This window comes from Crocodylus siamensis, chromosome 11 (assembly GCF_052110815.1).
Source record: "Crocodylus siamensis isolate JL-2025a chromosome 11, ASM5211081v1, whole genome shotgun sequence".
Lineage (NCBI taxonomy): Eukaryota > Metazoa > Chordata > Crocodylia > Crocodylidae > Crocodylus > Crocodylus siamensis.
The window spans coordinates 58,452,305-58,465,723 of NC_143405.1; the positions used below are offsets into that span (position 1 = coordinate 58,452,305).

Here is a 13,419-nt window from a genome sequence, read left to right on the forward strand (position 1 = left end):
TATTAAAAACCTCAGCTGTTGCATTTTTAAGGAAGTCATTTCTCATAGGCATTAGAGGGTAATTTTGAAGATATAAAGCAACTTCCCCCCTAAGCCTCAGAGTTATTGTTCTCCGCCTTTTCAAAGATCTACTTAAGGTCTGCGTGAGCCCGAGTCATGATTTTTGAATGTCTGGGACGAGCAGTGACGTGCTTTGCTAGTTAGAGCACAAGTGACAAACTGGAGGATGTAGGAGAGGATTTAAATCTGGTGTCTGGTTCAGCTCTACAACAGATTTTCACCCCTGTGCAGACAGCACATGCTCTACTAAGTCTCATGTAGAACCCTATTGGGACCGCTATGCAGAGATGAATTCAACCTCTTATTTCCTGTCAGACTTAATGTACACTGTCACTGAAGGTATTTTTCTTAATACCCAGGGAAGGATCCAAATTGAAAATGGTGCACTTATAATATCAAATCTAAATCTGACAGATTCTGGCACGTACCAATGCATAGCTGAAAACAAACATGGAGTGATCTCTTCCAGTGCCGAGCTCCAGGTTGTAGGTAAGATTATTTTTCCTTTCTACTAAGGACAGAAAAGTGCCTCTACTATTGCTACTAGTAATATGTTAATGATCTCAAACGTTTAACCTGTCCAGATGCGCGCAACAAAAGAAATGTTTTATCATAATGTTTGTTCTTAGCTTCAATGCTGAAGAGTTAACGCACCTGCTTTAAGAGGATGTGTTGGAATAAAAGCCACTGTGCTTTCAGTACAATCACTCATTGCTTTAAAAATGGACACAGAGATAAATTATTAATTAGGGGGAGAGCAGAAACAATGGCTTGGATGCAGGCCCAAAGATTAAAACTAATCACACGATCTAGAAGCAACATTGGCTCAGCACATTAGTCAGTGGCTCTGACCTTCTGCATCATGACTCCAGCATCCCCCGGAGAGCAATGTCATTTAAAAGCAATAAACTGATTTTACGTGCAACCTTCCTTGATCGAGGGGACAAGGGTCTGCCATTTAGTCATCCAGGTAATGCATGCTTGTTTTTAAAACAAATGACAACCATTTATTAGAGCGAAACACTGAATTTGCGAAGTGCCCTGTAAATTCAAATGTTTTCACTCATTTTCCTTATGATGCAGAAAGAGTCTTTGGGAAATTTAATTGGAAGTGGGTCTGTAGAAAGAGCGGTGTGCTTTCAGAACCCAAACTAGTTCCCTTCTGCTGAGAAGGTTATGAGTCAATCACTAGACGGTTCGTCCATCCTAGGTCCCCTAAAAAATATGGATTTCTATTTAAGGTTCCATGATTAACACGGTTAGCTGTCATGCATATTTATTTAACTGTTAACAAATACAGAAGTAACTCTGCCATCCACACGGTGAGCTGACTCCAGTTTAGTTATCAAAAATCCCTTGGGTTCTTATGCAGGCTCTAGCATTGATTTCCTTAGTTCTGTTCGGCAAATTATTTAAACCTGAACTCTTTTTTTTTTTTTTTTTTTAAGGCACTTGAGCATGTCCTTCAAATGATGCCTGTGTCTAAATCCCACTGACATCAGCAGGACTTAATTACATGTTTCAGTCTAGAGGAAGTCACTGGGACTTGTTAGCACATGCTTCAAGTTAAGCGTGGCCTAACAGGCTTTGCAGAATGTGCTGCATTTGAAAGCTTATCTGAGTTTGTCCCAACCATGCACTGGGTGCAATAAAAGATATCACCCACAAAAATTCTTCCCTCTTACAGTTGAAATTTTGGCATATCAGGTCCTCATGAATGGAGTTTGAATGAGCTAATAAACTTGTGCTTTCTAATAACACTTTGGAGGCTGAGAAATGCCATGGAAGTGCTACATTATAAAATGCCTGGTAAAAGTTATAAACCAGTTTTATTTCACCGTTGATATTCCCACTGTTTTAGCTTCTGCTCCAGATTTCTCCAAGAACCCAATGAAGAAATTGATTCAGGTTCAAATAGGCAGCACAGTTAATTTTGAATGCAAGCCAAAAGCTTCCCCTAAGGCAAAATGCTCCTGGAAGAAGGGAGGTGAGCTGCTACACGAAAATGAAAGGTATTATAATGGTTTTGTTTTGATCTTATTAAAAGCTTGTTTATAACCTGCAAACTCCTTTGCCAGGATTTCTATGCAATGATGGCTTTTCAAATCTGAATAGTTGTGCAGAAAATTCTTCCCTGAGGTATGAGCCTTCCCCTGAAAAACCCCCGTATAGTGTCCATTGAAGTCAATAGCCAGCTTTGGCTTCCAGTTTCACAGAAATAAAAAAAAAAAAAAAAAAAGAGCAGAATTTGGCCCAAGGCAGAGGCAACCAGGCAGTGAAGTGCAGCATGGACATGCAATGCAACTGCAAAATGTAGCATGAAATACTTGGGCTTAAAAAAAAATTTAGGGAATCTGTGAAGGAAACAAATCTGGACTTGTGATGTGGGGGAAGTAAAGATACAAATCTACCCTACCTTCTGCCTGATGCCGGACTAACATGGCTAACTACCTCTCTCAAGTAACGCTGGGCCATGATGAGAATCTGTCTAGGAAACAGCAAAAAGAATAGGGGGAGGAGTGAGTACATGATTGACTCTTACCACGGCTAAACATTCAGAGTAGGGTGGCAACCCAAGCTCTGTGGTTGCTGTAATGTATGTATTGATGATCTGGAAAAATATGTAACTGGTATAGTTCACATTTTCAGATGACACAAAATTATTCAGGTAATATGAGGTTGCACCTAATAAAGCCAGGCAGATTGGGCGAGAACAGCAGCAGATGAAAATCAATATTGACAAATGCCAAGGCAATTGTCCATTGAAAGAGAAAAAAACTGAACTACACATACACAATGTGTTGTTGAAAACTACCTCCAATCATTTAGGGGAAAGACTTGCGTATCACTGTGGACAGGTGAATGAAAACGTCTGCTCAGTGTGCAGTCAGTCCAAGTAAGTGTTATGGCGTGTACAGAATGGAATAGAAAATCAAAACTGATGCAATGGCCTGACTTTGAATGCCATGATCAGTGCTGGTCACCTTTTCTCAGATGCATAGCTGAAATAGCAGTGGATGAGAAATGACCGATTATAATGATTAGAAGCATGAGAAGGCTTCAATATTAACAGAGACTGAAAAGATTAGTCCCGCATAGTTTAGAGAAGAACTAAATAAGATGAGACAATAGAATGACATGAAATAATGAATTATGGACAAAGGATTATCCAGCACTTTTATTTATCTTTTGTCAAACCACAATGATAAGCAATAGTGGGTGTGTAGACATGCATTAATGAGCCTAACTCTGCTATGCATTAGCATATTAGCACACTTTTGCCATGATGCGCTCGCTAATGCACAGTAGAATAGGCTACTGTGCATTGTGGCATCTCGTGCAGATGTGCCCAGTAAAAACTGATGCAAGTAATATATATATATATTTTTTTTTGGAAGTCTGATTTGTCTGTGAAACTCATTGCTACAAGTAGGCCTTAAAGGCAGGACTTTAATAAGTGTTAAGTAAAGACTAGCAGTTGGGATGTATAGAAACATTCAATTTTGAGCTAGGTTTTGTCTTCTGAAAGTCAGCAGTAGTTGATATGGAGTTAAGCCATCACTATCAATGGCTAAAATATCCATTTATATCCATACAAATTTATAATGACAGCATGTCCAGTACATTAGATACAACTGAAAAATGTGTAAGGGATAAAAACACTCATGCTTCTAGATGCCAACCAGTTAGTTAATGAAAGTTATTCTCTAGTTGTCTCTTTCTCTGAAGCACCTGGTACTAGTCATGAGTGAAGATTGAATACTGGGATAGATACAGCAGTGCTCTGCTCTAGAACGGCAACTTTTGTGTTAAATTCTCCATTTCCCAGATAATAAATTTGACACTAATGAGAAGTTACAGTTGTCTGATAGATATTGTTCCAGATGGACCTCTGTGGCCTTAGGTGGGTTTGTTTCAGTGTCGGGGAGATAGGTCTTCCATCTGTGTTTTCACCTGGAATTATTTGGTGAGCATCCAGAAGGTTGAAATGGATTTGTGGGATTTTAAGTCATCAAGGCCTCTTCTCACTTCGAAACTGCATCTGCTGAATGAGTTACTTAAGAGGCAGTATTTTCCCTGTCTCACAATGGGCTGTGCTTACTGCATGCAGACTTATCAAGAATGCTGTCTGGAAGCAACAGACACTTTTACAAACACTTGACATCTAGTCTGCTTTACTGGGGTGAGGTGGGGTAGCTCAGCAAATAGCCCGAAACAGTGAGTTACCCACTCCCACCCAGCCGTACGAGATGCTACTCGTACAAGATGCAAAAGACTAATAATAACCAGGCAGTACAATGTAAATAGCTAAAAGGGGAAAAATATAGTTTTGACACTTCACCAGTGAAAAGCTGATGATTCATGTATTTTCTTCAAGAAACCAGTGTGCCTCTCAAGATATTTAAAGAATCCCCCAAGACCAAACATTCAGAAGTAAATCAGTTTGCACTTGCTGGCTCTGTTATGGATTCTCTTTAAAACTGCAAGTATTTTGTGCTTAATCTGTGGTAAAACCTATTCTGGAGCATGGGTTGTTTGCAGACATTAAAAAAAAAAAACCACACGTGCTTTACAGGAAGCACCAGCGTGTTACTTTGACTTAGCTCTGCAGCATGCGTATAGATCAGGTGCTTCAGTGGGGCTTTTTAGCGCTTTTATCTAAAACTGAGTCAATCGACTATTAGATAAAAGCACCAAAAAAGCTCCGCTAAAGCACCTGATCTATACAGACATTGGGCTAGTCAGGTCCAATTAGCATGCTGCCTCTTTTGGGCACACACTGGGCTCTGTGAGGGAGCGTGCTGAGCTTAAAATAAAGCAACATTTTTGGGAGGTTTTTTAACATCTCCAAGCAGCTGTAATAATGATGCACATGTCCCCCGATTCTTGGGTATTTCCCATGCTTTCAGACTTTGCTGGTTGCCATGTAGGGCCAAGAAGGAACCTCTTTTTCCCCTCCTGATACTGTGCATGTCAGCTGGGAAGGGTCGCCTCCCTCAAAAGCTTTAGGGGTTTCTTGCAGCGAAGGCTGGGGGTTTCAACTGGGGTGCTTCCAACTTACCTTCTAGCCACAGACATGCAAGTATTGTCCCTTCACTCTGGGTCAGACCAATTGCCATATATGTGGTCAAGAAGGAATTTTACCCCATGGTGATATGGGTACCTGTTGGGGGATGGTTGCCTTCCTTGGTAGTAGAGGACATGCCACCCTTCCTTGGATCTCTCAAGTGTATTTTAACAACCCTTGTAGCAACAAGACACTGGCAGCCATAGTATACCTTTTACCTGTGGCAGATTGGGGTGTTGAGTCTTGTGGTTATATAAGGCTTGACTGTGTAGCTCTACTAATAAATTGGACAAAGGATTTGTATGGGATGGTTGAATAGAAATGATCCTGCCTCAGGTAGGGGTTGGGCTTGATAACCTATACAGGTCCCTTCCTGCCCTACTCTTCTCTGATTCTTTGTTCTTATATAGCTTCTTGCAGCCCCTGAATTTGCTTGGCTAGTAGATGTTTTTCACGTGCAGTTTCCCTTCACCTTGACCTGTCACAGCATCCCGTTGACACGTGAGATTATGACAGTGTCCACCAAGACCTGCGAGATCTGTGTTGTAACGTAGCGTATTTCAGTCGTTGCTATTTTCTCACCTGCCTGCTTGCTCTTACAAAATGCAGCTTGCGCAAATACCATAAAACCTGATCTTGTTTCCATTAGGAAGCGGGCAACTGATTTCACTGGGAGGAAAGACCAAACAATATAGACGATACAAATGTCTCGCTGAGCAAATGTGTTGAGCATGCAAAGTGCTTGCTGCCTGCCTAGATCGATGCACGTACTCGAAACTCAAAATTATGGTATTTAATCATGCAAACTGTGTGCAGATGTTTTTCAGATATAGCCCAGGGTAACTGCTGCTGTAGTTTTGACACACACTATAAATGACTTATGGAACAAATGTAATAATAAGACAATAATCCTGGATTAATCTAAATGAAGTGTGCTTGCCTTCTGAGTAAAACAGAATTGTGGATCTTTGAAGAAAACATTTGAGTTCATTACTGTTGCCTGTGAATAATTGCAATTCATGAATCTGCAGCAGTTGTACAAAAATTGCACTTCAGGAAAGTTTGGTGTTAATGGTTCTTTTTTTTTTCATTAACTGGTCTCCAAATAAAAAAGTCTATTTATTAAAATGATCAAACACAAAGGATAAGGATAATATCAGCTAGACTGCCCTCCTCACTGAATGGGTACACACAGGCTTGGGACCCAAAGGTAGAGAGCTCTGCCCTGCTTTCTAAATCCCCCTCCCCACATGTAAGGAAGGCAGGGGGAGTTAGCAGGGCCTGCGCTGTGACCCCTCCTCACACACCGTCAAGCAGGTAAGTAAGCTAATTCTTTCACGGGGCGCAATAAGTGATTTCCCCTTCCTTAGACCACTCTGGGAGGGACGCAGCTATACTTCACCCCTTACATAGTGCCATGCTTACAGCAAGTTGTCTTGTAAGAGTAACTGCATTATGGTGCTCCTTATCCACCCACTCCCACTGGTACCTTCATCACATCAACTTTACTGGAGTTATTTGTTGGATAAGAGAGCTATCCAAGCACTCCCAGGAGTAATGGTCACAAGCTGGCAGAGGGTAGATATAGGCTAGATATCAGGAGGCGCGACTTCACGGTCAGGGCGGCTAGGGTCTGGAACCAACTTTCAGGAGAAGTGGTGCAGGCTCCTACCCTGGGAGTCTTTAAAAGGAGGCCGGATGTACACCTTGCTGGGGTCGTTTGACCCCAGTATTATTTCCTGCCATGGCAGGGGATCGGACTCGATGATTTGCTCAGGTCCCTTCCCTTGTAAACTATGAAACTATGTTGAGTGAAGGTGAGCGGGTATACTGGAGCAAATTCCATTCTTAGTTATACTTGCACAAATCTGCAGTAAATCCTTTACAGTCGATCCATTTTTAAGAAAGCTTATCACTTGAATAATGAAAGTTCTATATAAAATGCAGTTACTATGTTATTTCAAAGCGTTCCCAGAATGCTGTGTTTTAACAATTTATATTTCTTTGGGTGTAGTAGCCCTACTCCTTTTTAAAAAAAAAAAAAAAAACATGAAAGGCTGTTGCTTTGATATCATTATGGCTTACATTTTTTCTGAAATTGTTGCTGCATTTTCAACTCATGGGAGTTTTGGAGAATGACTCAGTAGGTTTAATTAAATGAGCTAAAAACGTCTTGGAGAAAGGAGCGCATGATTTAGAAATGAATGTGTATGTTCTAGATTGAGAAACTGCTCAAAATGGGGGAGAATAACTTTACTTCCTTTGAGTCTCTTAAAAGATGGAGCTTTCTAAAATGAAGTGAAAAGAGACTGGCAGGGCTCACACCTGCAGCTGGGAAAGTTTTCAGCATTGCAATGAATATGGACAAGCTTAATCTGGAATTTGCTTTGCCATATCCCTGTTTAACATAATCTACTTTGAAAACAGATGAATCTACACCTGAGCCAAACACTGTTATTCTAGTATAAAGAGTGTCCACACATAGAGTTATTCTGGAATTACTGTATTTGACTAGCTAATCCTGAATAACTCCACACGTAGACAAACTAGCCAGAGTTTGAGAAGTTTAAAGGCAAGACTGAACTCGTTCAAACTAACACAACACTGAAGAATGAACCCAATGAAAGGATCAGAAGAAAGATATGATACTGTAGTATTCCTAGCATACAAATGTAGTTTGCCTTTTTAACCCAAAACCCATTTCTCTTTTTCTAAAGTGCAGTTCTGCCCTGCCCTGCCCTGCCCAGTCACAGGCCTTTGGATCAAATGATTCCTATTTCCCATTTCACACTGGGTCTGATAAGGGTCGTGATTTTGTTTCCATTGAAATCAATTATAAGGCTGCTGTTGACTTCAGTGGTGCAGAATCAGACCTTAGGAAAGTAGGAAGTCTGGTCAGCTTGTGGGTATTTGAGTTAACAGCGCTGGTCAGTTCTTATTCCCCATTACTGTCGCCACCACACTGAAGCCAGTATATGGCTAATTTGTTCTTTCCCAGTCATTTCACATTACAAGGCCTTAACGTTTGTGTATATTCCATTATATCAACTGCTGAGTAATTATGCAAAGTCTTAGGTGCTTTGATTCGAAATGAAGCCTCGTTACAAATAAAATGTGTAATTTGCAATTCACTGGGATAGCTTCTATGGGCAAAGAGCAGGCTTATAGTTCTCCTTCTCAACCCCTTTTCTTCCCCTCCATGCATGCGCACACACATGAACATAACCTTGTTATTGAGGAAAGTATCCTGTTGTGCTGCCTGTGAAGCAAAAGGGTAAGCATTTATAATGTGTGATTGCAGCCAATGAATGTATTGGCTGCAAAAAAAAAAAGCCAAATTTCACCTTCTATAGAAATGTGGCTCAACAGAAAAGAAGTGAAGTAGAATTACTTCCTGTCTCTTAGATTAGCAGCTAAGGGAAGATGGGGCACATTGAATAAAAATGATTTAAGTAAAATCATTGACATAACTTTTACAAAAGTGACATGTAGGCCCATTGTAACTTGCCACCATTCCTGTCTCCATTCTGGTATAATATTTACCTTTTGAACTCGACACCCTCTCTTGTCAAACTAACTTGATATCGTTTCTGATGAGGCTGCCAATTTGACATGGGCATTAGTCTTGATAGAATGGTTTCTGTAAATACCTGACAACAGCTCGATTAAGGGCTAGTTCCAATAAGGGACTTTTATGCCTACAGAAGGATATACCTGGAATTGGAGGACCAAAAGCCAAATTGTGATCCAGAAGGCTCCCACTGAGCTACACCTTCATCATGGTGACACGTCAGCCTGTCAGGTTTCACCACATTGACCTTTACATTAGAGCTGTGCTAAGCTTTGGTCACCGATTCGATTCGGTTTGATTTTGGTGGCCAAATCTCCAAATCAAATCGGAGGACCCTTTAATCTCTCCAAATCAGATTGGAATCCTCCAAATCAATTCGGAGAGATTCAGCAAGATTTGGCGATTCGGCCATAGACACAGCTTTAAATGTTTGTTCTACATACTTCTAGGTAGCAGGCGGCTTGTGAATGCTGCAATGCTGGGGCGGATGGAGCATCCCACAGGAGCATGGGGGGCTCCCCAGCATCCTCGGCAGCAGACCCAGAAGTGGACCAGAATCACTTCCGATCCACTTCTGGGTCCACCGAGGAGCGCATGGGGGGGCCCTCCTGCATCCCCCCAGCTCGGTGACTGATGCCTCCTGGGTCTGGGGGGGCATCCAGGGTCTCAGGCCCCCCTGCATCCTCCTGGCTTAGCGACTGGTGCCTCCTTGGTCTGGGGGGACACCTGGGGTCCCCCTGCAGCTGATCACTGGGCAAGGGGGTGCTGGGGGGGAGGGGGCCAGCATGCTCCCTAGTGGACCCAGAAGTGGACTGGAAGTAGTTCCCGGTTTGCTGCTGAGCACGTGGTGGCAGGGGGACACTCCATGCATTCACAAGCCACACTGGTACCTCAAGGTACATAGAGAAAAGATTTCAGATTTAGCCCAATGGAATTGGGGACAGCCGTCTGAATCAACGAATCAAATCACTGTCCCTGATTTGGGCCGAATCTGAATCCAAATTGAATAGGGCCTACTTCGCATACCCCTACTTTACATTTCCCCACATGCCAGGCATTCTGCCTCTGTTCATGCCTAGAACTGCCTCAGTTCATCTCCCAAGGTGGCCCATTCAAGATCCAGAAAATTATTCCCCCATAGGGCCCAATTCATAAGTTGGCTTCCGTCCCTTTCTTTTCAGTCGCATCTGATGGTAGTGCTTCTGGTAGAGTACCAATGACCCTTTCACAATACCAGCTCCTGATTTTCCTTCAACCTCCTGAACACTTCTTTCCTGTTTTTGAGGCATAACTGTTGGAACATTATCGTTCCCCTATTTCCAGATCTGAAGATTATCAGCTTAGTTTTACATCTGAGTCTGTAAAAGAGTTCCGACAAGTTCATCCAGAGAAGTTGAGCAGACGCATCCTATGAAAGGATAACTTACTTATCTAGTGGAAATAGAGGCACATAAAATAGTGCAGGGAAATACCACAGTTCTTGCATTTCCTGGTTCCATACAGAAAATGAATTCAAGTACCCCACCTCTTTTGTTCCTAAGAATTCACCAAGTTTAAAAATAGATATATATTTCCAGATTCCTAACACTTTTTAGTACTTCTAGCTGACTCAAAGGCTGTCATGCAAATCCTTATTCTAAACTTCGATTTTCGTTTTTTATTGGAAAGGGATTAATGTCGATTAATTCATTGTGAGACCGTGAAGAACAGTGTTACTGCAGTAAATAAGTCTAGTCTTTCTCCCAGTTATTTCTAGACTCATTAAGACTAGAGAAAGGGGAAAGATGCCACAGAGAGTTGCCATCACTAGAATTTGCTACACCTATTATTTTCCCTGCTATATTTAGTGTCTTGAAAGATAGTAAAAATTGTCATTTAACCATGATAAAGTGGTGTCAAATTAAGGAGGTGGGGGGAATAATTGTTAATGAACAGTTAAATGATTCTGATGATGGTCAGAAACTAGATTCATCTTCACAAGAATTTAACTGAAGTAATTTTTACTTAAGTTTGTTTTATGGTATAAAACTCTGTTATCTGAAAATGTATTTGCATTTACTTACAAGGACTTCAATAGGGGCTTAATTTCGCAGGCTTTCTTGTTGAGTAATCTGGTTTAATTTAGTTAGAATTTGACTGAGATAGCAAACTAGGTCAAAGCTGCTTTTTTGTATTGATCTTTTATATTGAAGTGTTGTGAACTGGAAAGCCATGTGTGTGTTGGCTTTTCTGCTGAATAACCTGACAGATATAACAAGCACTTGTGATACAGCAGTTATTCCAGTTCTAATAACAAGACGCTCTGATATGAAGATTTAAACATTTATCTACTTTATACTTTAATGGTACCTAATTTCAGGCCTGGAACTCTGAAAAGAGGTAAGATCCCACAGAAGCCGGCTTTGGTCTCTAATCTTTTGATCAGTTAATTTGGACCTAACTACAATTTGATGAGTAACATGTGCTGAATGGTAAAAATAAAATGGAGATTTTACTTACTTGCATCCTGCTTGGGGAAAATATGAAGTTTTTATTTTTAAAAATCCACTAAAATTCCATATAATCTCTACTATGAGTCCCAATTGCTTTTTCCTCTAGACCAATAGGGCATGGAAGATTTTTTAAAAGCTCCATGAGGCCAATGACTTCAGTGGCTGCTGGATACCTGACGCATAGAAGATATCGCATTTTAGGCGATTTTTAAAAATGAAATCTTCATATTTTCCCAAGCAGGGAGCAACTGTGACCACTTGAAACCTGAGACACTGCTCCTGCCTTTCTTTCAAGGTAATTTGCATCATCATAAATCCTCACAAGAGGTGAGAGGCTCCAGACCAGCTATGAACTGACTTCCCAGAGGAGCTTTCTGTCTATTGACTCCTCCGTGAAATCCTATGAAATATGAACTTTCATTGCTACCCAGGAGAACTTTTACAATCGTTTCTCCAATGCCTGATGAAGGGTGTTTGTGCCTGAAAGCTTGCAAATAAAGACTTTTTTTTTTTGCAAAAATCTTGTTGGTCTAATCAAAGATACCCTCTCTACTACAAGTCCTGATTGTTAAAAATTTTGCCATTTCTACTTTGACTTCTTGGACTGGAATATCAGTGAGGTTTCAAACCAGCTGCCCAGTGCACCTGTGCAAGCTTGCAAGTAGGAATACGAGCATGTGCCGAGCTGAATGATTCTTATGTTTCCTGATGCACCGAAAGGATGCATGTGTTTGAAAAAGCAAGCCTCAGCAAATTAGGAGCTAGCATTTATTCAGCTACGTTGAAATGCAGTAAAAACATGAAGTACATTAAAAGCAATCTCACACTTTCCTATTGCTACAAGCTCATAGTTAGAAATCTAAGTCACTTCCTGGCACAAAGCAAGCGTGGAAATGATTTGCTTTATTAGAATGCATAGATTATTGGGTCTTTAGATTGTCTGTCTAAAATGTAATGTGGGGGAGGAGGCAGGGCAAGGAGGGACTAGCAGATATTTCAAAGTCTGGTCACTTTATCGTTTGAACCACATTCACTGGAAAGAGTTGCTTTTTTTTTTTAAATGTACCAATAAAGATTTTATTTTGACAATACTATTTTTCTAGAATTGATTTGTTTTATTTAATTCTGGGGAAAAAAATGTGATTCTTAAATACATTCCTTTTTTTAATAAGCCTGCTCCTTCATTATTGCACACAAGCTTGACTTGCAAATAGCTCAGAGCGTTCCAAATGCCATTTTTAAAAATTAAACAACAGACATTTCCCAATTTGTGCACTGATCCCATTTTCCCTTTTGTTTGATCTAAGGCCCCATCAGCACTGGACTTTTTTTTTTCTTTTTTCACTGGGATGACTGTCCTGATGTATTCAATGCAACCCCTGTAGACAATTCTGATTGTTATAGAGTCCAGTAGGTTCATTATAACCATAATTGATAATCTTCTAACAACCTCTTATATTGATGTTCTTCTAATCATCTATAACCCATATTAATCATGTCTGTGGTATGCTTAAAAACATCTATTAATCACATACAAGCCCTTAATTAACAATGGACAGGCCACCAAATAGGAAATAGCAATGGTACTTGCACTGGCTCAGCATACTTACTGCAGTCTCCAGTCAAGTTATGCCACAGGAATGTAAATCGCTTTTAGTGCTGATGATGTTATATCCTAACTAGGGGGGGGAGGAGGGGGGCTACTGAGAAGATAAAACTCAAAAAAAATAAAAAAATAAAAATAGCTTTCAAAGACCAAACAAACCTTTTTTTCACTTTAATTCTTTGTTTGTTCAGTTTTTCAGTTAGAATTGGAAAATTTAACAGAAACTGATGTTTTCCTTTGAAATAAATGATTTTGACAAAAAAGGCAATTTTTCCACAGGAAAGAAAGTGACAGGAAAATTTGAATCACCTGCATATGATCCTAGAGAACAGCAGCAGCTTTTCTCCTCCTCCTCCTCTTCCTTCTTCTTTCCCACACTGCCCTCTGGGTAATGCCAGATGTCTTCTGTGGGTGACTGGTATAACATGTCCTTTGGCTGTATATACCCATGTATTCCCTCTTCTAGGCCAAGTACAGACAGTCAAAACGCCCGAGGCTGAATCCGTTCAGTCTTCATGAGTTAGTCTGGGCTGTGTACATGGAACTGATAAGCAGGTGAACAGACATTCACTTTTGATTCTGGAGATTCAGCCACATGCTCTCAGTGGCCCAAGTTAGAAAC

At 40.7% G+C, this 13,419-nt stretch overlaps 1 protein-coding gene across 2 annotated transcripts in view; it reads left to right on the forward strand.

Annotated features, from left to right (window-relative positions):
- CNTN3 (contactin 3) overlaps positions 1–13,419 on the forward strand; it is a 227,926-nt gene that overhangs the window by 184,081 nt on the left and 30,426 nt on the right. For both annotated transcript variants that reach the window (XM_090022820.1, XM_090022819.1), the window contains exons 8-9: positions 420–549; positions 1,922–2,072. In XM_090022820.1, the coding sequence (XP_089878946.1) occupies positions 420–549; positions 1,922–2,072 (281 nt within the window). The remainder of the gene's footprint in view (positions 1–419; positions 550–1,921; positions 2,073–13,419) is intronic.